Source organism: Scleropages formosus, chromosome 4 (assembly GCF_900964775.1).
Source record: "Scleropages formosus chromosome 4, fSclFor1.1, whole genome shotgun sequence".
Classification (NCBI taxonomy): Eukaryota; Metazoa; Chordata; class Actinopteri; order Osteoglossiformes; family Osteoglossidae; genus Scleropages; species Scleropages formosus.
In genome coordinates this window covers 307,855-332,927 of record NC_041809.1, presented here as the reverse complement: position 1 = coordinate 332,927, position 25,073 = coordinate 307,855, and the positions used below count along the sequence as shown (strand labels likewise).

Here is a 25,073-nt window from a genome sequence, read left to right as displayed (position 1 = left end):
CTGTACGAGCAAACATAAAAAGCTAAAACCATCAGAGTTTATACACTTTCACTTGTTCAGTGAGCAGCGCAAGGAAGGTGATGCTGTGTGAGATGTTCCTCGGAGGATATCAAAAGACAAGAGTTTTTGAACACGAGAAACAGTGAAGACTTAGCAGGTTTTCCATGAGGAAAAACAAATGAGAAATAACAGGAAACATTCTCTTCTGTCTGTGAAGCATCTGTTGTTCTGTTTGTTACACCGTCGGTGCAAACAGCCCCCCCCCCCCCCCGATGGCACTAGGGGATTCATGTCCTGAGGCTTCAGGGACCCAGGGATGTGAGGTGAACCAGTCACTATGACCATGGAGCGTGAACACGTAACCTCCCCTGGCTGACGAACGAGTGTCTGAATCTCGAACCGGTGACTGAGAAGAAGGAAAGGTGGTGTGCGAAAGGCCCCGGAAGGCTGCCTCACGCTCGAGCCAAAGGGTCAGGGGCTCTGCTGTGAGCATCTCCCTGGCAGGCTCCGTTCACCCTGAGCGCGTGGACTCGGCCCTCGCTGTGACACGAGTGATCGGTCTGGGCCTCATTCGAAAGCCACCGCAGCCTATGTGAGCCTTAGCTCTGGGATGCTGTGGACCAGTCCTGCTGGAGATTGTCCTGCTGGAGGTGGCCGCACTGGTTCAGCCCCTAGCGGGCCTCCGGGAGGGTCACGCTGCACGCCGAAGCTGCTTCCTGACGTGTGCCGGTCCCTGTTGTCAGGGAGCACTTCTGCCTTCCTGTCCCCGCTGCCTGCTGGGGACATCTGGGCCCTTTGGGATGTTTTGTTTGCCCTTCTTTTGCTGCAGCTCAAGGAGAGCTCAGGGTGAGAGTCCATGCTCAGGAAGTCTTGGACCGACGGAGACTTGTCCAGGCTGTCGGCGGGGGGAGAGCGCGGCGACGCGACAGGGCCCATTTCCAGGCTAGCGTCCCGCCTCCACGACTCGTCCTCCTCGGCATTGCACTCGTTCCTCAGCTGGAGCCCAGCGGGGGTTCGTTCTGCATCCGCCTCACAGGAGCTGGAGAAATGTCCAGGAGGTGGGGACAAAGAGGGCAGCTGCAGAGTAGTGGGTGATGAGGGGAGGATGGGCCGTGACCTGGCAAGGTCAGGAAATGCAACCCTAGAGAGGCTGTTGGGCGTCAGGGGGGGCGGCGGGGAGCTGGTGGAGCTGCTCTCCGGAGGTGGAGGAGATGGATTGAACAGCGAGGAGGACTGAGAGCCGCACGGAGGGCTGTTGAGACTGAGGCCCAGCTCGTTTGGGGGCAGGACAAGGTGCAAGTGCCGTGGCGAGCTGATACTGGCTGAGCGAGACTCCTGCGTCGGGCTGCAGTGCTCCTTCCGCAAGGTGGAACTCTGGGAGCCGGACACCTGCTCAAGTCCCACGAGCTGCAGGGTGGAGGACGAGCCTTTGCGCAGCGCCTGCCGGTACAGGTCCAGCAGCGAGTCCAGTTTGGTTTCAATGGACTGGACCTGGAGGTGCGGTAGCGGGTTAGTGATGATGTCGGAAAGAGTCAGACACACGGGCGACGCCTGAGAGCAACAGCAGCGGAGAAGCACTGCAGCAGGTCCTGTCTGAGAACTGTGGCTTTGCTCACCTGTTGCTCTACCCTACAGACCCGTCCCAACATGCTTATGTGGTCCAGCGCCTCAGCGTCGGGGGTGAGGACCTTCTCCTTGGACCTCTTGTCCGTTTGGATGTGGCCCTTGCCCAGGATCTGGTCCACCCTGCAGCACACAGGGGTGGGCGGTCAGTCAGGGGCCAGCGAGGAGCCTCCATCCACACCATCAGCTCCAGAAGAGCAACCGTCACCATCTCAGGCCCAGGACCGGCGACAGAAAGGTCACAGACACCATGACCTTCAGCCCCAACACAACATCGTGAGCAAAGGGGTGAGAGAAGCCAGCCGACACCACCTCGACCCAGAAGCGCTGACGAGGGCGCCGGAGACACCGAGCGTCCTCATCTTCATGGCACAATGGACACAAAGCAGGTTGGAGAAACAGGGCCTGATGAACCCCAGGGTGGAACCTCAGACAGAAAGGTCAGAGAAACCAGCTGGAGGCAGAAAAGTGACTTTTTCCAGCAGGCAGAAGAAGAGCACAAATAGGACTATGGTTCGGGGAGAATGTGGCTCCAGAGGAATAACCTGTGTATTTATGGAAATGAGCGGAAAGCAATGTGCAAAACGGCCGTACATCCCACACCGTAGATCATCACCAAGCAGGAGGAAGAAGAAGTAGAAGAAGGAGAGAGAGAAGAAGAAGAAGGAGGAGACAAGAGTGTTTTCGTTCATTTCAGGCATTTGTGTTTTTTTCTATGAGTAGAAACTCAGGGTTTCGACCCAACACTGGAGCGGGGCTGACCCAGGGGCCGAGGACTTCCACCTGTTGTGGTTGTAATATAAGTGCAGGGAGGGGGAGGAAATATTCTTGGATCCGCAGCTCCGGGTCTGCTGTGGACCCACAATGGTGTCCAGCCTGCATGGGGAAAGGGCACACACGCGCACACACACACACACACACACACACAGGTCAGTGACAAACACACACCCAGACATATGCGAGCGTACGCGCTGCACACACACAGACAAAGTGACATTGTGTGTAGCTCCTCCTCACCGAGTCTGCAGGCTCTTGACGCGGCACAGCATGTCCAGGTGTCCTGCAGAGTACTGCTCAATCACGTCCTTCACGTCGTACGGCCGCAGCGTCTCCTTGAACTTCTTCTTCGCTACGAGAAACTTCATTATCCTGTGGGGAGACGGAGGATGGGGGGGTGAGGGACTAGTGGAGCCCAGTCTGTGACCGGTCATATAACGGCACAATGAAACTGACAGGTCCTCTCCTCCTACACTGCAGAGCACTGCCACGATTTGCCAGACACAAGGATCGGACCGATCAAAGGTAATAATACCCGAGTTCACTGAGCTGAGGCTTTTCTCCAAAGGGACTTACAGTGTTAAGCTACAAACAACTGTTTACCCCTTTGTACAGCTGGGTACCTTGCTCAAGGGTACTACAACCAGAGGTGGGATTTGAACCTGTGACCTTTGGCTCCAAAGGAAATGGCGCAAATTAATACACAGCCGGCTGTTCCCCGCTGTTTCGTGAAGCATAATGACGGCCCTTTGTTACAGTAGCAAATAAGCGATTGGGACCAACTTTCTGCTCTAATCCATTCGGTCTCCCCAGAGGCATCGTGATCGGGTCGCGATTCTCCGCTCTGTGTGTGTGTGTGTGTGTGTGTGTGTGTGTGTGTGTGTGTGTGCGCGCGCGCGCGCGCGTCTGCTCAGGTGTGCCTCTAGCAGTCAGCGACACACCTGCTGACTGGGGCTCCACGAGGACAAGGCAGAAATACGAAGAGAACACGACCCCTCCGGTGAGCGGTCCGGCAGCACTAGGAGATGCGGTCTGCTTGATATCCTGCAATTTTGGCCACGCCCAGGTCCCAGGGCTCACGGGTCGGCCGGCCAACCTTCTCACCTCACGGCTCTGATGACACACTTGAGCGCTGGCGTGAGGTCCACCGGGGACGCATCGCAGTGGCAGGCTTTGTCATCAAAGGCGTCGTCGGCACCCTGAGCGCCGTCCGCTGCCCGGGGAGGGGGCCACAACAAGGAGTTACACACAGTCATCAGGCCATCAGGACTGAGACAGTAAGGTACAAAAATAGCTTTTCCCTCCAGCCGTGTCCCTCCCTCATGAGTTTCTGAAGTGCACATTATAATCCACGCGCTCGCTGAATGGACCGTTAGAGTCCACTGCCAGCATCCGCTACGCACTCGTGAGTCGAACAACGAACCCTAGTGATGTTTGCTGTCGCTGCCCTTACCCGCACTACGGGCTCACACACATCCCCGTTACCCCGCGAGACTGCTGGGCCGCTGACAAGGCAACGGGCCTCACCCTCCGGCGCCGCTCGAGTCTGGCTCTTCAGGCGTAGCGAGGGCCGGAACCTCGTGCGGTCGTTGAAGCTCCAGCTCTTTTGCACCTTGGCTGGGCTGGTTCCATCCGCGCTGGGGTCGGGACCCGGGGAGCGGCGGTCGCTGGCGGACGACTGCCGGCTGCGGATGCTGTGACCGCGGGGACTGGCCAAGCGCACGCGCTCCTTGAAGCTCAGCTTCTGGCTGCGGGGCAGAGAAGGCGTCTCATTTAAACTCCTGGACGGGGGCCCTGCACCCCCGACAGGCACACCCTCACAGCCCTTCGCACGTGGATCTGCTGTTGATCTGCTGTCGCACCTTGACAGGTTTGTAAAGATGAGATTGCGCAGTTTTTATATATAGAAACATTTGCCCCCTTTCCGGTTTCCTCTGCTTCTCTAACTTCTTCACACTACATTTTATTAGAATTTATGGCTCCAAGAAGCATTTAGTTGCAGTCGTTACTGCTAAAGGTCACTCGGCCAGGTAGTGACTAAAGGGCCAATTGCTGTTTCACACCTACTGTATGACACAGATTTCGTTATGTTCCACACCAAGGAAATTACATGAAAGCAACACGGGTGTCGCCGTTTCCTTCTCCGGCTCCATTCATATACCACTGGAACTGACAGAAGCATCTGGCCAAAATTCAAGCCAAAAAGCTACAAAAATAGAGAAAAATCAAAGCTCCAGGAGTCCAGCACTTTCTATGGAGCACACTAAGGACCAGCATGCTTTGCGGCAGGGCGTTTTGGGTGGGGAGGGGCTGGGGCTACAGAATGCTTGCAGGGAGTGGTGACAGGGTCATGCGGGCCTCATGCGACTGGGTGGCACAGAGCCAGAGAGTCAGCCAAGAACGCCGTCCAGAACTTGTGGGAACTTCAAGAAAGTGGGCGAGGCTCAGGTCACATGACCATTCAAGTCCAAAGAAGGAACCAGAGCACTGGCACACAAATTCCCAGTAAAACAAAATCCACAAAGTAAAGAAGAATATCCAAAGAACGGCCTAGGAGTGGGAGCGCAGGTGTGGTAAAGGTGAGGGGGCGGGGCCCCTTGGGGTGCTTTGCCGATGTCAAAACCCATGTGCCTGCCGTTCATTAGCATATCCAAAGATCTAGCACTCGAGCCAGGTACCTGTGCTTCTGTGCGGAACACCTCCTGAAGAGCCTCTGCGTTTTACCGAGGCTCCTACCAGGGCCCCGGAGAAGACACACGAGCATGAGTTACTCCACCAGCAGGGGGCAGCAGAGGAGGCGGCACAAAGAGAGGAATACGACCTCTCTTTTCCATGGCAGCACCAGCATAAACGACATCGCAACATAGTGGCCTAAAATAAACACGCATCAATCGGTGCGAAACGACATTACCGGTTCATCCGTTTACATGATTACACTTTGCTTAGCGATTTGCCGCTAACGTGCTTCTGTGGTTCCACACGGCTTTGGAGGCCAGACCCGCGAGGCGACGCCAACGACCGAACAAGTGCTCCTCCTCGGCGGTTTCAGTCGGGTGGGGACTTGAGTGGCAACCAGCCGTCCAGCAGAGAAGGTCAACACGGGCACCGTGTCTCCTGAGGCCAGAGACGTGCTCCGGGTGCGCCGGCAAGCTCCGCACGGGTCCCTGCTGCTCCTGTAGCTCGGACTTGGGAAACGCAAGCGCTTTTTCCACTGAAAGTGCCCGTGTTTGTTTGCCCAAGGAGCAGTTAGCGGGATCCCGGAGGAAGCAACATGGCGGTGATTTGAGCCGCACTTTTGCCCAGCTCGACCACCTTCTCACCGCTGGCCAAAGTGAAAAACAACAAATTACATTCCCATTTTCAGAGCTGCCTTCAGATCCCTCCCGCTCTGGGCCGAGCGCGGGCCGCGATCAAAAAGCTCCAATTACAGGGCCAACAGCAAACACGAAAAGCACGAGCAGCGCTATTCGGCCACAAGTGGCAGGTAATGAGCGCGGTCTCCTGCAGGGAGGTGGATGGTGGGAACAAAGGAGGATCTGGGGAGCATGCAGAGCCCTGGCTGAATAACAGGGATAATCAGCAGTCCTGCAGGGGGGCACTAAGTGGCAGCTTGTCTAATAGGGCCCATCCATAGGGCCCTGCAGCTCAGCACGTACTTGCGTCGCACGCTCCTCGGCGAGCCAGTCACCGTTGCCGGAGCTTCATAAGGAGCCGATCACGACGAAGAGATCTTCTTAATGAACCAATTGGCACGGCCACAGATTCCGCACGTCTGGATGTCAGAGTTTGTGCGTTAGGCATCTCTGCCTCGATGACTCATCACCACTGGAAGTGAACCTCTCCACGAGAGAGATCCTCCACCTCTCAGCTGGTCTGTCCACCTGTTGGGAACTCAAGTCCCTCGTCTCACCTCCTTCATGGGTTCATGTCCCGGGAATAACGATCCATCCTTATCTCACAATAGAGTCTGCACAGCTGTACTGGTCCAGGCCATGGTCAATTCCCACCCGGACTACATGCCTTCTCCATCAGTCCTCTCCAGCTGATACAGAATACCACGGTACGAGGTTTGCTTGACGTGCCAAACGATCCTAAGTGATCCTTCCTCGTTCCTCTCTGCTGGCTCCCTGTTTCTACATGTATCAAGTTCAAAACTCTGGTTACGGTCTACAAGACCATAAACAGATCTGCACCCCAATATCTACAGCACCTGATCAGTCCCAACAACCCAGCAAGAGCGCTGAGCTCCTCCACATCTGGGCGTTTGGAGTTGGAATTGACAAGGGTCCAGAATCAAAGTCTCTAAGTTCTTGGTTTTGGCCCCAGTGCGGTGGAATGAGCTCCCTATGTCCCTCAGAGCTGCTGAATCCCTTCCAGCATTCAAGAAGGGTCTTAAACCCATCTCTCACTCTCCCACTTCTCTGCTGACCTCCTATGTAATCCATAAACTTGTACGAAATTATATGTTCAATAATTGTACTCCCTTATGAGTGCTAGGTTCGGCTACCTGTGTGGCCCTATGCTGGCTGAGTGGTGCTTTTGGACTCAGTGGCTGCACTTCGAGAATCACGTGTCTGCGTCTGCACCTCTGCCTGTTGGTAAAATACACTTTTGTTTTCTCTAAGTTGTACGTTACTTTGGAGAAAAGCATCTGCTAAATGAATAAACGTGAACATAATGTACCGGTGACCTCCTGCGGAGCCTTTTAATTAGCCGAACACCGCAAACGGAGCACATGCTCAGAGTGGGTGGACATGCTGTCCAGAAGAAGCCCACCTTGACCTGTAGTGCTGCCCAGCGCCGAGTTACACCCCCGTGCTGTATATGGCCCTGCTGCTGCTCACTTGCACAGATGCTGGACCATGTTTGGTCAGGAGGGTAAATAACCCGAAGAAGAGCTCATCTATGTCACATGTTCCATTTTCACGTGGAGCTTCGGTGTCGCACAGGAAGATGATGCACAACAAGCTTTATATTTGTAAGTCACTTTTACCACTATGTCAAAATCAATAAAAGCTCAATAACACACACGTTCCTCAGTTTATTCACTGAAAATATCTCAGAATACAGCTATAATAGATTAACTATTAAATTAAAAAAACTACAAAACTGTTAAAAGTTTAATTCCTATGTAAATTAACAGAATAAAAACACATGTTCTCTGCCCCTGTTCAACACTGAACGTATTCAGCCCATAAGCGTGAATGATATTTCTCATTTCTGTGCCACTTTTAACTCGCATTATTATTTCCACTTTCATCTCCATGGTAACAGCAGCCTGGCGACCTATTAGAATCAGCAGCACTCACAAAGGCTGTAAACACTGCGGAAGTGAGCAGAACTAAGGCGGTCCTACACTCCTGCGAAACGGAAAACACTACACTTCGAGAGTCTCGTGTGTGTTTTCTCTTGCATTTACCGGTGACAAACCTGCTCGAGGTGTCGCCCTGCTCCTTCCTTGGGGGGTCACGGAATGCCAGAAGAGACAAACACGGAGAGATTAGCGCTTGGACACTCACAGGTACTCAGACGCAGACAGAGACACACACACACACACACACACACACCGTTCGTGCTGATGCTACGGTGAACGCTAGCGCGCCGTATGGCACACCATCGGCCACGAGATAAAGAGAACTGCACGGCGACGGTGAGCACACATGCACCGCGGTGTCTTTCACACACTCCTGGCAAGTGAGACACAGAGACCCCCACCGGGCTCCTGAACACTCCGGCAGGCTCACGTGCGCGTAAGTTTTACCAATACGGTCAGCGTTTGTCCGGAAAGTCACCGGGGACCTCCCAGGGTATCTGGGGACCTAAAGGAGCCTAAGAGCCATGATGCAGAGAGGCTGCCGGATTTACGGAGATTGTTCTGGAAAGATGACAGAGCTGGATGGATCTCTGAGCTGAGCCTGAGCCGAAAGAGGAGCCACGGCACTCTAGTGTCCCCGAGTTACATGGAACAGCATCCTCGGCGGGGTGAAGTGGCCCAGCCGTACCTACATTTTATTTAACATATGAAACTACTTATACAGCAAGGCTATTTTACTGTATCTATTCAGTGTAAGTACCTTGTTCATGGGGACTACAGCAGGACGTGGGATTTGAACCCTGGTCCTTTGAGCGTGGGGTGATGGCTCCAACCGTGATGCTGAAATTGTCACATGGCCACAGTGGGGCATAAATGATCTCTGTATCTACAGCAGTGCAGACGTCAGGCAACATGACAGAGCACGTTATGCCAAGAGAAAGGGTGGCGCTATGGCTGTGGGAGGAGCCAGGGGTGGGGGAAGAAAAGAAAGCACACAAGGGGTAGAAGTTGAAGCAGTGGGAGCAACAAGAGCAGTAGGATGAGTGGGAGGAGCCAGAGTGGCGTGAGTAGTGGGAGGGGTACAAAAGTGGGAGGAGGTAATTGAGCAAGGCAGTGGGAGGGGCAAGAAGAGTGGGAGGAGCAAAATGAGCAAGAAGAGAGGACGCGGAGAGCAGACGCGCAGCAGCCGCCACTCGGGTACCTACTGTGTAGGACTGCAGGAATGCAAGGCCTTCAAAGGAGGCTTCCAGGTAGCAACCGAAACCGAGTTCTCATCAGCCGCGTAACTACGCCACACACACTACGTGCAGGACACATGGAACCGAGGAGTGGGAAGGAGAGGAGGTACGAGATGACAGAAAGAAGGCCAGAGGGAGCAGGGTTGGAAGAAATCAACCAACCAACCAACCAACCAAACAAACAAACAAACAAACAAACAAAACAAAACAAGGTGAGAAGCTCATTAGTCCAGAGGCTGAGAGGGAGGCGAGCGCCGCGCCACGCCGCGCCGCGGGAGGCCTACGTGCCTGAGAGCCGGGAGCAGCGCTCGGTAGTGCTGCCAGGTGGCGCTCAGGTACGGCCGCCCGGCATCCGTCGCGTACAAGCGCCACGCCGCCTGGTGTGGTAGAAGAAAACACAGAGCAGAGTGGACACGGTGGGGTCAGAGGTCACGGGAGCGAGTGCGCCCCCTGCTGGACATCACGGCAGGACGCCACCTGCAAATGGACTCGGGAGAAACAGAGCGATGACCATCCTGGGGCTGCGCCGCGCTGCCCGCCAGCCCTCACCTGGACTGCCCCGCGTGGCTGGCGAGGGGGGAAGGTTGTCGGGTGCGTGCGTGTGATTTGCAGGCTGCTCGTTGGCTGCCTTCACGTGGCGATCGGCGCAAGGGAGAAAAAACACGGCAAAGTGCGGAGTCGCTACTGAAAGGCGACGATTTGATCACGAAATACAGCGACCGCTCGACGAGTTGGGCGAACGGCCGTCGCTACAGACAGACATCGTAGGGAAGAGAAAAGTGAAGAACTGCGAAGGACGGGCGGAGCGCGTCCATCCGGAGTGCGTCCCCCTCCGCCTTGAGCCCAGAGCTCCGGATTAGGCTCTGGACCGCGGCGCTCGGGACAAGCGGCCAACGAAAGTGAACGGGCCGCTGAGCGACAGGTGAATGAAGAAAACACCATACATACTGTATATATATATATATATATATGTATATATTTTACTTACAGTATTTACACACGGTAAATAAAATTAATTATATTTGTGAAATATTAATTATATACTGTAATTTACATTACAGTACTCGCATACCTGTATGAGGCTGGCAGCCGGGTTGCGCCTCTTCTCGAAGTGCTTCTGTCTGTGCTGCTCCTGGACCTTCAGAGCGAAGCCGGATCCCAGAATGCCCTGCGAACGCACGGACGCGGCCGCGGTCAAGGTCCCGCGGGCCGACCGCGGGGGGGTCTGCGGCTCGCTCCGGTTCTGCGGCGCACTCACCGCAGGCAGCGCGAAGAAGGAGATGCCCAGCAGAGCGAAGCCGGCCGAGAGCAGGCGCCCCGTCCACGTCTGGGGGGTCTTGTCTCCGTAGCCGATGGTGGTCAGGGTGATCTGGGGACCCACAGGGAACAGCGCACGTCAGCGCTTCACGTTCAGCGCGCAGGGCTGTTCGTGCCGACTGCGGTTCGCAGGGAGCCCCCGACAGGGGGCGCTGCGGTGGCGAGATCCGCCGAGGCTCAGAGTTGTCAGAACGGCGACCGCACGAGGAACGGAGCGGACCGCAGCGGCAGATGCTTTTCTCCAAAGTGACTTGAGCTTCTTACACTGATTTACCCATTTACATCGCAGGGTAATTTTTACTGTCTCCATTCAGGATAAGTGCCTGGATCACAGGCACTACAGCAGGAGGTGGGTTATAAACGTGCAATCCCCCAGTGTGGCGGGGCGAACTGGCGCGCTACCTGCTGCCCCTAAATAAAAAATGGAGCGGTAATGAAAATAATATTGACCGCTGGCGTCACAGGATCGGCAGCCAGTTTTCTGTGTTTTTCTGTGACATCAGCCAGCAGTCGTCTGCATCGGCACGAGACGCGGTCAACGCCAGCGTCGTTCGTACCCGACTAACAACTCCTCCCAGGTGAGCTCCACGTGCTCAGTGGTTCGTTGAGCCCCCCGTCGCCATGGAAACACCATCTGCAGGCTTTCAGCTGAAAACATCTGTCTGCTTCATACAGCTTAGTGAGCGTGTGGCACCTTCTGACCACACAACTCGTGAGCCGCATACGGTCTTACGGGTTCCGCCAGACAATTCACGGCACCGTTCCGAAATATGGGTCGGTAACGTCAGCCACTTGGCCACGTTTCCAGAAGGTTCCTTGGAGAGGCATGAGCGCTGCGAAGTTCAGCTGATGGACTGACGGCACGCCAGCGTCGAGAGTGGCACCGAGGGCCCCGGGCGCCCCGAGCAGCCGACCGTACCCCGCGAACGCTCACCGTGCCCCACCAAAGCGCGTCTGCGTACGTCGCAAACTCCTTGTTGAACTCCTTCTCCACCAGGTACACCAGGAAGGAGGAGAAGATGAGGACGAGGAAGCCAATGTACCAGGCTGTGACGAGCTCCTGCGACAGAGGGAGACAGCAAGGAGTGACCACGGCAGAGTTGAGCTGTGACAGATTTTCCATCGTCAGTGCTCTGATTGGTGGAGACGGTCCATGTGACAGGAAGTAGGAAGTAGGGAGCAGGAAGTAGGAAACGTTTGCAGCGCTTAGTTTTCTCACAGATGAAGCGCCGAGCCCGTGTGCTTTGCAGAGTGAAACGTGGTGAATCAAATAGCTGTTGTGGACATAAAATTACTGCATTACTGGGGAAAGTGCCATTGTAGCGAATACGTCTACATGCATTCGTTCAGCGGACGCTTTTCTCCAAAGCGACCCCCCCTGAACTCCAGAGTCGCCAGCCCACACCTTATTCGGCAGGGTGACTGACACTGCTAGATACCCTGCTTACAATGACATGCTTTCTCGCTGTAGCTGACTTTAAAGACAGCAATCCACCCGAGAGACATGTCTCCGGACCGTGGGAGGAAACCAGAGCGCGCGCAGACACGGGGAGAACATGCAAACTCCACACAGACTGAGCAGGGATGGAACCCACGCCCTCTCGCACCACCCGGGCGCTGTGAGACAGCAGCGCTACTTGCTGGGCCGCCACGCCACCTATACTCGGTCTGTTTTAGCGTGTAAAAATGGTATATGTTTCCGTAGTCACGGTTTTTAATTGTACGAGCCCCTGTTACACGAGGCAGGCGGGTATTTCTTACCGATGGCCCTCGAGGCGCAGCCCGCCTGCGCCCGTCTGGGGCAGCGCAGACCCACCTTGCTATGTGCGTAGACGACAGAGCCCAGGAGCTTCCAGGTGCCGCCCCGGCGGTCCATTCGCACCATGCGCAGGATCTGCAGGAAGCGCAGGCTACGCAGAGCAGAAGTGGCGAAGATGTTGCCCTGGCTGCCCGCCGACACGACGGCAAGCGAAGCGATGAGTACGATGATGTCTGTGTGGGCAGCGTTTCGTATTCCACATGAGCCGTGACTCAGACACCACATTACTATTAATAATAATAATAATAATAATAATAATAATAATAATAAATTAATATTATTGTTATCAAACACTTTCGTCCAAACTGCCACACAGTTCAGAGTAACAAAATGCATCATCAACAGACGAAAACCTTGACACACACACACACACAGGATTATGGACACGCAGCTTGTGTGTGTGACACCACTACGTTGCTGGTTCACATCCCTCCAGTAGCTCCTTTAGAAGTGATATTCAAACAGCAAATACGTAGATGATCATACCAGATGGTGTTGGACTCATCGATGGAGCTGTCAGGGGTTTAGGAGAGAAGTGGCTCTCAGAGAGATGGGTTCGTGACCCTTCTTGAATGTGGGAGGGATTCAGCAACTCCGAGGTACACAGGGAGCTCACTCCATCACATCGGGGACCAAACTGAGAACCTACAGACTTTTGACGTTGGACCCTTGTCAGTGGGACCACCAAGCGTCAGTGGGGGAGGAGCACAGCTCTGCTCTTCCTGCCCTGTGGGGACCGATCACATCCTGTAGGCCCTGAGATTCGGATCCTTCGACCATCCTGTAGACCGTAACCAGAGTGATGAACTGGCTCCAGGTTAGAGGCGGCTACAGCAAGCCAGTGGAGAGGGACGAGGAGGGGAGGCACATGGACACATGTCCACCGTCCTGTTCCTACCTCTGATCCCAAACACATCTCCCATCATTCCTTTCTGCCAGCAGCGGGCTCCCTTCCTGCTGAGCCCACCTTGAGCAGCCCAGGCTCCTCCGCCCTCTTGGGCGCCACAGGAAGGTTGCCCGCAGGTGCCCTGTGTCAGCGACGACTCTCCTGTGTCCCTCCCGTGACACAGGGCACCTGAAAGGTCAAAGGGCAGCTGGGGGAGGATGTCCGCTGGGGACGCAGTGAAGCGGGGAGATCCGGCGCTGTGTTACTGCCACTCGTCCATCCGAGTAGCGCGCAGGATACACAGGGCCAGACCCCCTGCAGAGGCCCCCCCGCACCCCGCCCCCACAGGGCACTTCCGGCACCCGCTAAGCAGCTTACAGGTGGCAGGATTACCGAGTGAAGAATAAACAACATGAACCGGGATGGCGTGTGCTGTACAGAGCAAGTAGATGGGGACACGGGTCAGCGTGAGTGTGTGTGCGCGAGAGACCCACCGATGACACAGAAGGGCTTCCTGGCGAAGCGCAGACGGCCCTGCCAGCCTCGGTAGCGGCAGCAGCAGCCCGCAGACCAGACGCGCAGAATGAACTCCAGGCCAAACACAACAATCATGACAAACTCCTGCAGGAAACAGGACGAAGAGACAACAGGAAGTAAGCGGCATGTATGCGGAGCCCCCCGCCCCCCGCCCCCCGCCCGACAGGCTTTTGGATGCTGAGAAACACCTGGCTCTGGTTCGGTGCTCAGGATGGTCAGTGGCTGAAGCTGTGCTCAGTGCTCTCGACAGTTGTGTTATGAGTGGGAGACGAGCGCATGCACGCACACGCACGCACACACGTACACACGCGACTTCTGAGTCATACCACTGGTACCTACATTCCAACGATCGTCATTACTGAGCAAAATCTTTACAGCCAGCAGGCAAAAGCTCATTGGCAGCAGCATCATGTCAGTCTGCAGTTTCCTCTCACTTCTGCGCTGCTAAACACTCCAAAGGCGTGTGTGCGCTGAACACAGCTGCTCACACACTTCCAACGGCCAGAGGTCCTGGAGCCCAGCAGGTGCGAGCCGTGCTGCACGCAGGGGGCGCTCTCATCTTACCAGGATGAGCAGGCAGTGGGAGGAGAGGTCCTGGTGGGCCGGGATGGTGGAGAACACGGAGAGAACGAGGCAGCCGAACACCAGGATGAACCTGCAGAGACCGAGAGCCGAGTCAGGTGGAGCTCAGAATCCGGAACTTTCTGAGAGCCACGGAGACCTACAAGGTCACAGTACGGAAACCCAGCGAGCTTGAGGAGCTCCTGATGAGAGCGGCACCTCCCCGGGCCACCCTGAGCTCCAGCTGGCTCTCTGTCCTCTGCCCTGCCGGCAGAAGTAAAGGGATTAAAAGCGCGAAGGTCTTCGGTTCCGGCTCCGATGTGTTGGAACATCCTCCCCCTCGCACTCAGAACTGCTGAATCTCTCTCTACGTTTAAGAAGGGTCTCAAAACTCACCTTTTTCGGACTCACTTCTTGTCATTCTCTTAAGTGCTCGATAAACGTCTAACGTGTTTGTCGTGATCGATCACTTTACATAACAATTTGTTTAAAAATGCAAATGCCTGGCTGCAGCTACTGGCGTAACGTACACTGGTTTATACCACGGTATGTGACACATTCACTGTACTTTGGAATCAATATCTGCATCCATTTACATTCATTCATTTATCAGACGCTTTTCTCCAAAGCAACTTCCAATGGATACTATGTAGTGTTATGAGCCCACACACCTTATTCACCGTGGTGACTTACACTGCTAGATACACTACTTACACTGGGTCACTCGTCCATACGCCAGTGGAACACACACACTCTCTGTGTCACTCACACACTGTAGGTGACTTGGAGTCGCCAATCCAGGTGAACAGCTTGTCCTGAACAGTCAGTCAGTGCTGCAAACAGTCAGCGCTGCCTTGTGTTGTTCAAAGAGCGCTGAAGGTGAAGAAGCTGCAGATGATGCTGCGCCTTCTCCATGTACCAGTCCCGAGCTGTCAGTGATTCGCTGCCTCTCCATCATCCTCCACCTCCAGTAACACCTCTGTGCTACACAAGGGATGGAGGAGCTGGAGGTGAGCAGCTGGACACCGTGGTCCAGTTCCGGTCACGGTTCTTCTTATTTACACTCTGTCTCCCGCTCCTGGTTCCCTGGGGGGGGGGGGGAATTGGTGTGGCTGGTTTTGCCTTCTTCTTGATGCAACATCTCCTTCTCACAGCCTCACCATGCATGAGATCAACCTCCACATCCACTGCCCAGATGGCCCTAGATATGGGCCACAGGGTGCAAAAAAAGAGCAGTTGTACCGGGAACAGGCAGCAGTCACATGCCTGAGTGAGGAGCTCACACTGAACGCGTGTGTGTGTGGCGCTCGAACCTTTCAGAGGACTGACACACCAGCTGATTAGCATTGACGTAGAGCTAAAGATGGAAAATGGCACAGGGGTCTGTGAGAGAACAGGTAGCAGGGTGGGCACAGAGCTCCCAGCGAGGACCAGGAAGGTGCATGGAGACACACACACACACCAAGTCACATACTAAGAACACTAACCCTGTGAAGCTACGTGGAAAGGGACTTTCTAGACAAAAAGCCAGTACAACATTGGCTCCGAGCCCTCTATCGCTGCATGATGGAGTTGCTAAAATATGGGGCGCCTTTGGACCTGGTGCTGGACCCTCCTGCACCGTATTTCTGGAGTTTCATGGGCCGTTGCAGAGCAGCGCAGCGATTAGTGCCGAGTTCCCCTTTATGTGCTGATCTCCTCACCAACCATCCAGCTCCCTGAAATAGCCAGCAGCTCATCTGTCTGTCAGCGTCCGGTGGCTGTGCGGGGGGAGGGGGGGTGTTGAAGGTTCTGCGGACAGCGGAGCTCCGGCCTCCTGTCCTGCACAGCTGTCAGTGCAAAGCTGTGTCGGGAACGCGGGAGCCACCATCAGGAAGCTACGACAGGATTGAGGGAACTCCGGGAAACGGGAACGGGAAACCTCAGCAGGAACAGGGAACCTTCCGGAAACTTCACTGGTACGCGGCAGAACGGAAGCGAGGCCACAGATGTGGACTCATATAATTACAGAGCAGGAATGTTAATGATGGACAGCGATTTGTAGCCGGTATTTCTCAGAGGCGCAAATCAGAATGTCAGTGCGGCAGCAAGGCGAGCGACGGTGACTCACCGCTGTGGGCAGCCGTTGAATATGCACACACACACACGCGCGCGCGCGCGCGCGTACATGCACACACACACTCCAGCAGGCCCAGGTTCTACTGCACCTTTGTGCACTGAGCAGCGTGAGCAGCGTGGGCACACTGTCCACCCGTGTCCCTCGACCGCGATGCCTCCGGCAGAGCTCTGGACGGAGAGCCGTGCGAGACGGTCTCCACCCGGGACAGAGCGCCGCGAAACACACTGGGTCGGGTGGCGGCAGGAGCTCCCGCTGCGTGCCCTGCGGGAAGTGGCTGGTGGGAACCTGAAGGTAGGCGACACCACTCATCCCCGCGACTAATCCGGCAGACGGAGCGGCGGGGGGTGGAAGCCGCACAGAAACATGCAGCAAAGCCTCCCTTTGAGGGCGTAATCCCTCCGCCGGGGGCATCGGGGCAGAAAGCGTCAGCGGGTCGGGGACCCGAGCCGCACGGCCCGCAAGCACCGGCCACGGGGGAGAAGCGTCAAAACGTCCGAGAACGAGCAGGAGCTCATGGCCGACGTGCCGGGCGTTCCTAAGGGGACGGGTAGCGAGTGGACGTCCAGTGCGAGACGCCCGCGAAAGCACCTGTCGGCCACTACTCTGCGTGAGAGGCTTTTAATACACACTGTGGAACAGCAGCGTTGCTGTGGCCCCTGTTTGCACGAGCGAGCAAAACACCCACACACACACACACACACACACTCCACAAGGGCTCGTAACAAACACAGCACTGCTGGCACTGAGAAGGAGCACAACTTCTCCACTAAGGCCCAGGCTTGTCGACCTGCTGCCATTTCCCCTCGGGGTAAATAAAGTGCAGCCAAAGGTCTGTTTGTGCACCGAAAAGGTTTACCAGTGTAAAATGTTCTCACTCAATGACAGAGTGAGAGAAACAGGTGCGCTCATCACTGAGGTCACCGTGAGGCAGCCAGCAGATGGGACGCGTCCCTCCCGTCTCTCAGGAATCGTGGAAGAGGTCCTGCGCCCCCCCATCCCCATCCCCATCCCCATCCCCATCCCCCACGGGGCTGCTGTCCGTTGCTGGAGCAGAACGAAAGGTCGAGGTCCCGACGGAGCCGCAGAGCGACTCGGCTGGACCCCCCCGACACGGCGCAGCCATGTGGGCTTTACTCGGTATCGCCCCCTAGAGGTCGTGGGACCAACGATGCCCTGACTGACAGCAGCCTGTGAAGCTCCAGCGAGCAGCGCGTCTTATCTGGAGAGCAGCTCATCGAAAGGCCCGGAGCCACATCTCCTCACCCACGACAAGAAAAAATGTGCGGAGAGCTGCTGCTTCGCTCCCGCCGCCTCCGCGGGCACGGAGGGCTCCATACGCAGGGGAAAGACGGAGCACCTGTGGCAGAGGGAGCGCTCACCTGACCGGTGCCCAAAATGACGTGAAATACGCTCACGCCCGCGGAGGAAGGAGGCAGGGCTGCTCCGTGCGTTTCACGCAGCTCGCTCAACAGGGACGGGTTTGATGAGAGAGGGGCTCTTCGTACGCATCTCCTCCTCGCTCGGATTTACACGCGTCTGACGCTTCGATCCAAAGCAACTCGCAATGTAAACACACCTACAGTTGTGTTATTTACCCACTTATACAGCCAAGTGCTTTTACTGGAGCAATTTAGGGTAAGGGCCTTGCTGGAGGTGGGATTCGAACCTGTAACGTACGGCCAAAGGCGGGAGCACAAACCAATACGCTACCAGCCGCCCCCTGGGATGAGACCCGGATTCTGTTTCCGAGCACCGGGCAGTCATCAGAAACTCCGCTTCGCACCCACAGCCGGGGGGCTCCGGCAAGGGGCTATAAAGGGAGGTGAGGGGGCGAAGCTGCTGGTGCTGACTGGAGCGCAGCTGAGTCGTGGCGCCATCGATCTTCAGATGAGCACCTTAGAGCCAGAGCACAGGAAGGAATGTTCCGGAGCGTCGCTGAGCAAGCGTCTTTATTATTATTTATGGAAAGGTCAAGAATACGTCTCCCAGCGCTGAGAAGGCCAGCATTTCTTTACGGCACAGACAGGGGGCGCCACTCGTTTCGCTCCCCCTGAGCGCACGCAGCCGGGCCGTGGCGGCGAAGAGGTTCGAGCCCAGCGCTCCGCATTCCGACGTGAACGCGTAAAGGACACGGGCACAGGGGTGTTCCTGCTGCTGCGGGGCCCTTTCGCTCGGGACACACGCAGCTGTGCCGCTCGCTCACGGCATCGCGGCAAACGACGCTGGCTTCGGAATACAGTACCGTCTCGTACCTTAAACATACACACACACACACGCACGGATCCCACACGCACCAGTGTGTTTTACACCGACACCCACTTTAAGGCAAGAAGTTTTTTCTCGTTCTGTCTCAGTGCCAAAAAATCAAGATTTAAAAAAACGAAACTTTATAAAAAGCACTTTGTTTTGTGGGGAAGCGCCCACAACGCTTCAGGGTTTTACCATGCTGGCGTACTATCTTCAGAAGGCATAGGGAAACAAACACACACACAAACGCGTACATTTGACTGGGTGGAGCGACACACACAGGAACAGCTGTGGAATTAACGTTTAAACAGGTGCAGAGGCAGCCATCCCACCGGGCAGCTGCTGCACAGTTTGCTCTCGTCTCTCGTTTCGCGCTCACACGCATCGCGCACATCACGGCCACTGACCGGCTGCGCTGATGGACACGGGAAGACCAGCGGTCCTTTCTGAGAAAGGGGCAGAAAGGGACAATGCCGCTGAAGGGGGTGCATCCATTCAGAACCGCAGTGTTCCCACCGTCATAGCGCGGTATCCCCGTACTGTCCTCTCTCCCATTACAGCTGCAAGCCAGGCTGCCCCACAGAGGCAGAAGACGACGGGACGCCCGCCCTGCACCCTGGCTGCCCTGGGCCTTGTTCCCCCAACACCTTTAGGTGCCTTCACGCTCCATGCATTTGGACAGACAGCGTGGAGGCAAAGCTGCGAGACTCGGGCACGAGCCGCAGCGGTCGCCGGGTGACCCGTGTGCCTGACCGTGTGGAGAGCAGCGCCAACACAGCCCTCTGGTCCCCTGCAGACATCGCTCTCATGCAGTCTTCTACTCCCGCTCACAGCTGGGGCTACGGTAAAAGGATGTGCGCTAGTCCTCAATCCCCCACTGCACACACCAGCTCTGCCCATTCAGTCTGTGCTGCTGACAGTAGTATCTCTGGACCAATCCCAATATGCTCACGATGGACAGAAGCTCCCTGTGAACCAAACCTCATCACCAGCATCGGTTTATGGCCAGTCGGGGAAGCGATGAATGAAATCCGTGCCATACATCAGCATATTTCCTCCAAGAAATCATCATAAGGGCAAAGCGATTTAATCTGCAATTACTTTTATTGACTGTTCGACTAATGGCCTCATCACCAGCTGACCCAGCAAAACCATCATGCAAAAGATGATCTAATGAGCGTTCATCACACTGCAATATTTTAACTTGCATTTCGGTGAGCCTGGCACTACCTCACGGTGGAGCTCAGGACGGCGTGAATAATCAGGACCTCCTCGGCATCCCGGAGAGAGATGACTGTGATGCACAGCAGACTGCGGAAGGCTACAGAACAAGTGGAGCCTGAACAAAAAGTGAATAAAGGTTCGGCAAGTAGACGTACGTTAGGTCTGGACGCTCACCCAGAAACACAAAAAACTCAAGCGTTGAAAGTAAAATTTAAATATATTAACTGTGAGGGCTGCGCCACAGCTGCATGAAACTTGCCTGCTAGCACGAATCTTTCCATCTGCCCAGAACACTTTTTTTGTTCACACAAACCATTTGCCTAATCACTGTTCTTCTGGCTGCGCTTTGCTACACGGTGGGGCAAATAAAGGGGCTTGTGAAAGAATCTCTTCAAGAGAATTTCACACAATCGCTCAGGGACCGGAATGTCTTCGGAGCTCCGGCAAACCAAACGGAAGGACAACGTATTTGTACAAGCCGAGTCCCCCCGTTAGAACATCCTGGAACTCTGACCTACATAATCTCCTTTCGTGTCTCAGGCATGAGAGCTCGTGTCAATCTGAAAGGCTTGATGTATCGAGTTCCCCTGCTCCATTGCTTCAATTTATGCTTCACCCACTTCGTGGATGAAGACGGTAATTGAGGATGCTCAGCACCCAGTTTCTTAAAAACATATCATTCCAGTGGAGCGTAGTCATTAGCTGGGTCTTCTTCTGGGTCTACTGTGCCAAACAATGTGCCAAACAGGCGAGATATAATATACACAGAGACACACCTTTCTGTAACATAATACAACCCCCCAATCCGGAGCGTGAGACGAAAAAGGACCGGAGTTCAGGAGTTCCAGTCTGTCTTTGGTTCCGATTCCCCTTCTGGCCACAGCCTTATTCGAATTTCAGAATAAAAGCCTATGGAATTCAGAACTGGTGCGTCCATGTCCTCTTCCTGGAGGAGCTAACCATTTGTCACACTAGATGTGTCCTATCTGCTGGCGTGGTGATTCGGAAGACCCAGAGTCACGGGGAAGAAAGTCGCTTTCCGCTTTGAGCACCGACGCCAGCGCTAAATTATCTTCATCACGGCGACCTCGTAAACATGGGCTGCGCTCTGTACCTCGTTGAAGTCAACGCAAGTGTTCTTGGACTTTGCTCAGGGTGGCTTACAGGCACGGCTAGAGCACCGTTACCCCGTGTTCCATCGCATTCCTCTATAAGCCAAGCTGCTTTATCAAGTCCAAGACCCTCGCGTGAGATCAGACTTCTGAGCAGACACAAAGCGCCCGTGTTTCCCCACCTGTACACAGACATCAAATACTGTAAAGGAAACGGGATCGAGCCATGCGGAGACAGGCTGCACTTTGGGAACAAAGAATAATACCTTCTCAAAGGTAAAGGGAGCCTTTAGTAGCCACGGCAGCCCTGCTGCGAGCCCTGCGCCATCCAGCATCGCGGCGAAGGGACACGGACGGCGGGGATGTCGTTGATCTCCGCAACGTACGGGACCTTCAAAGCGTGTGCTTCGATGGCTGCCCTCTCCCGAGCGAGGAAGCGGTGTTTCGAAACGAGTGTGAAACAGCCCAACCAGAATCTGTGGTGATGAGCTCACGGTAAGGAGTCACATGTGTGAAACATGAATAAAAGTAGGATAGAAGGCAATGAAAGATGATACATACAGGCTGGATTGACTAGGGTACCATGAGAGAGATGGGCTGTAGAAATCACCTCCACACACACACACAGCATGACCAGATCTGAGGGATGTTGAAGACTCGCTGCCTCCCTCGGTGCTGCTAGTTCTTGGCTCCATCCTCCTTTAACCTGCTGTTTAAGAGGAGAATCTCCAGCAGCTGTGCTCAGTCTGGAACACCCCCCATACTGACTTGGGGCTTCGTTCTTCTGGATTAAACCGCGTCGTGCGGGACATTGGTTCCAACGTTTCGCTTCTCTCGATGCTTCCAACAAGAGAAGCGAAACGTTGCAACCAACCCCAGGTCAGCTGACACCGACCGCGGAAGCCTACGGATTTTGATACCCCCCATACTGGTTTCTGGACTTGTTCAGCACCACTTCTTTCTGCCTTCAAGTCCTAAAGCCTAAAGCCACTGTGCTCCAGCTCATTAGTTTCCGACCTCATGCAGGACCCACATTATTATCGCCAATTATGTGCTTATATAGATTTGCTTGGTTTTTAATGATGCCTGTTTGTGTACCATCAAATCCCATATGCTGCTCACACTCATCTTATTTTTAATCTGTTTTACTTTTGTGCAGCAGCACAGCTCCGTCAGTCAGGTGGCGTCTGAGTCTGTGCGGTCGCCAAGTCCTCCCTGCGTTCGTGCGAGGTTCCTCCGTGAGCTCCGGCCTCCTCCAGCCTCCTGAAGACAGCTGGCCCAGGTGAACTGCGGAACCGTGGAGGACGCGTAGGGGACGTGTGGACACAGAGGGTGGAGGCCCAAGCGTGCAGAGCAGACCCACGTACAGAGAACCACAAAGGACGAGGAAGAACAATGTTCCTTTGAAACATCATCCCGATGCGTCTGTTTGCTCTGGTAAAAAGCGCTGCGGGGAGCTGGTCGCCAGCCGGCCTCTTTCGTGTCGTGTTCTCCACGGAGGAGAGACGTGCAGCTGCGCTAGAGCAGCACCGCCGACACAGGTCTTCCGGAAAGAGCCACGCCGGGTGAAATTTGAACGATATAGGAGCGAACGGCACGGCGAGCAGCGCTGCTGTATCACAGCGCCTGGGTGGTGCGAGAGGACACGGGCTCGATCCCCACTCGGTCTGTGCGGGTTTCCTCTGGGTGCTCTGGTTTCCTCGCACAGTCCAAAGACATGCTGTTCAGGTTCACCTGCAGTGTGTGAGTGACAGAGAGAGAATGTGTGTGTTCCGCTGATGTATGGATGAGTGAATTTCTGGTGCCCATTCAGGGGGTTTATGGGTCCAAATCGCAACTGGACTGCGACAACAACGGAGGTGAACAGCTGGAAGAGACGGTGCCAGTCGAGCTCGCTGCGGAACAAAGTGACACACCGACGCTCATGTGCTTGCGAACTGATTCTGTCACACGTCACTTGGCTCTGAAGTAGTAAAACCGGCCCGTTGCGACGCAAGGGTGCGAGGTGTGCAGCGTGTGGGACCACAGAGGGCTCAAGGCGAACTGGCAGAAGCCACCAGAAAACAGATATCTTGATGCTGCGTCTCTGCTCCACACCGAGCCCTTTGGGCCTCCGATGCTCCAGCTGCTTTCCGAGGCTTTTTCTCCAAGGTGACAAAGGTGCATCTTCACACGTTTACGGAACTACTGCGCACGCCTGGTCTCCGCACTCATGGGACCTCTCGCGCACTTGCCGCGCACCGCTATTCAGCACAAGTGTCTGAGAGGAACTCGTGACGGAGATGCAGGGGGTGGGTCGCCTGCTCCGCCCAGCGGGTAAGAATGGATCGGGGCCGACGCCACCTGGGACGGGACCCACCGCTGCAGCTCAGCGCGGGAACGTGGACCCAAGGAGGGTCTCCGCGCCCCGACTCTTTCCAGCACGAAAGGCCCATATTTAAACAATATCTTTTAATCATTGTGTATAATAAATCACTACGACCCAACAAATCTCCAGTAAGTCCAACACCAATTGCTTTTCCATATTGCGCCAAGAACAATAATTATGCTGCAGGGGAGGTGACCAAAGCGTGTGTGTGTGTGTGTGTGTGTGTGTGAGTGAGTCTGTGTGAATGCGGAGAACAACACCTGTAGAGCTGCTGCACCAGCCACAGGGTCCCCTTCAGCTGTACCCCTCCGACCCTCCGACCCACCCACACACACACACACTTCCGCCTTGCACACATTTAAAACCTGCACAGACTCCAGCTGTGCTGCCCCCAGATTCCTAATCACAGGTCAGACGTGAATAAACAGCAAGAGATTTACCGCGGTATGTCCAGTGCCATTGTTTGTTTTACTCTGTTCGGGGTGCAGTACAAACTCAGCAAGGCTGACTGCGCACACAAACACCACAATTAAGAAATTGGATCTCAGCGCCAGTGGTGATGTCATTAAATAAGTGTGAAAATTTGAGGAAAGGTGGGAGGGGCTTCCATTTTATGCCTTTTCATTGGAGCTCGACTTCTTTAACATGCAGAGCCGCCCAGCAAATGGACACAAGCGAAGTGGGAGGAAGGGGTGACATCGTCACCAGGATCCCATCGTTGACCCGAACCTTTTCGCTGCTCGTCGACCCTTCGGATCACGGTCAAGGTCGGACAGCAGGCGCCGCGAACCCTCCGCGCACCTCAGGCATGAGAGACGAAGGCCTGGGAGGCGAGCGGCGAGCGACACGGCGCGTGTCGCGGACGGGAGGGGGACACACGCGTGCCCACCCAGGACAGGCGTGCCGGAACTCGGCTTGGCGTCAGCGTGACGTGGCAGCGAGAAGGATGGCCTTCTTTGCGTCTCCAAGAGGACGGGCGCCGCGGCTCACTGTGCGCAGTTTGCATGCTCACGCTCCTGGCTCGCCTTTCGTCCCCTTATTGACACCGCACGCATGGCGTGTGTTTGATGTAGCTTGATGTGGCGCACCCTCCTCATCTTCTATACCTGTACCGTACACCCTTATGTACCCTCTTATACACGGTACGGCTACCGCCCTCATACACCGTTGCTACAGGCTCCTGTTCTAGGTGCTGTACTGTACTGTACTTGGTGGTATGGTGGTGGTGCAGCGAGTAGCACCTGGGTGGTGCGAGAAGGCATGGGTTCGATCCCTGCTCAGTCTGTGTGAAGTTTGCATGTTCTCCCTGTGTCTGCGTGGGTTTCCTCTCCTCCGGGTGCTCTGGTTTCCTCCCACAGTCATAGTGTGCGAGTGGTAGAGAGAGTGTGTGTTTCACTGATGTACGGACCAGTGACCCAGTGTAAGTAGTGCATCTAGCAGTGTAAGTCACCGCGGTGAATAAGTGTGTGGGTTGATGGCACTACATGGAGTTGGTTGGAAGTCGCTTTGGAGAAAAGTGCCTGCTAAATAAATAAATGTAAATATACTGTAGTGTACTGTACTGTACACCGCTGTGTGCGCGCGGCTGATGAAGCTGCACACAAATGAACGCAGGACCGCGATCGAAGCGCTCGGGTTCAGAGACGCGGCAAAACGCAGAAAGACGCAACAGGTGGAGGGGCACGAAGATGGACTCTCCTCGCACCGCACGCGCGCACACACACACACACACACGGAACCACAGCGGGGACTCACACGAGCGCGTGGTAGAGCAGCGCCCAGGCGCGCGGTCGCTCCAGCACGTTGTACAGGTGCATCTGCGCGCGCCGGTAGCGCGCGGTCCTTCGGGCGCCGTGCGCGCTGTACGCGAGCGCTCTACCCAAGAGGCTCAGGCGCGCTTCCCCCTTCCCGGGCGCGCGGTCCGCGGTCAT

General features: G+C 55.3%; 1 protein-coding gene across 1 annotated transcript; it reads right to left on the bottom strand.

Moving 5' to 3' along the window:
• Nucleotides 1-328: 328 nt before the first annotated feature.
• Nucleotides 329-25,073, bottom strand: LOC108927018 (potassium voltage-gated channel subfamily KQT member 4-like). Its single transcript, XM_029250820.1, has 14 exons — nt 24,898-25,073; nt 14,076-14,166; nt 13,469-13,595; nt 12,086-12,261; nt 11,204-11,329; nt 10,211-10,321; nt 10,025-10,120; nt 9,241-9,329; nt 3,928-4,148; nt 3,505-3,613; nt 2,641-2,772; nt 2,386-2,499; nt 1,617-1,746; nt 329-1,491 (listed from the first exon to the last, which is right to left on the bottom strand). The coding sequence occupies exons 1-14, from the start codon at nt 25,071-25,073 to the stop codon at nt 589-591; spliced, it is 2,601 nt and encodes an 866-aa protein (XP_029106653.1). The 3' UTR covers nt 329-588.

Excerpts from the sequence above, each read along its gene's own strand:
- LOC108927018 (XM_029250820.1), bottom strand. The coding sequence starts at position 25,073 with ATGACCGCGGACCGCGCGCCCGGGAAGGGGGAAGCGCGCCTGAGCCTC. Across the intron at positions 11,330-12,085 it reads TCGTCTACGCACATAGCAAG|GAGCTCGTCACAGCCTGGTA; the intron begins GTGGGTCTGCGC and ends CCTCTGTCGCAG. Across the intron at positions 1,747-2,385 it reads TGGAAGTCCTCGGCCCCTGG|GGTGGACCAGATCCTGGGCA; the intron begins GTCAGCCCCGCT and ends TGTGTGCTGCAG.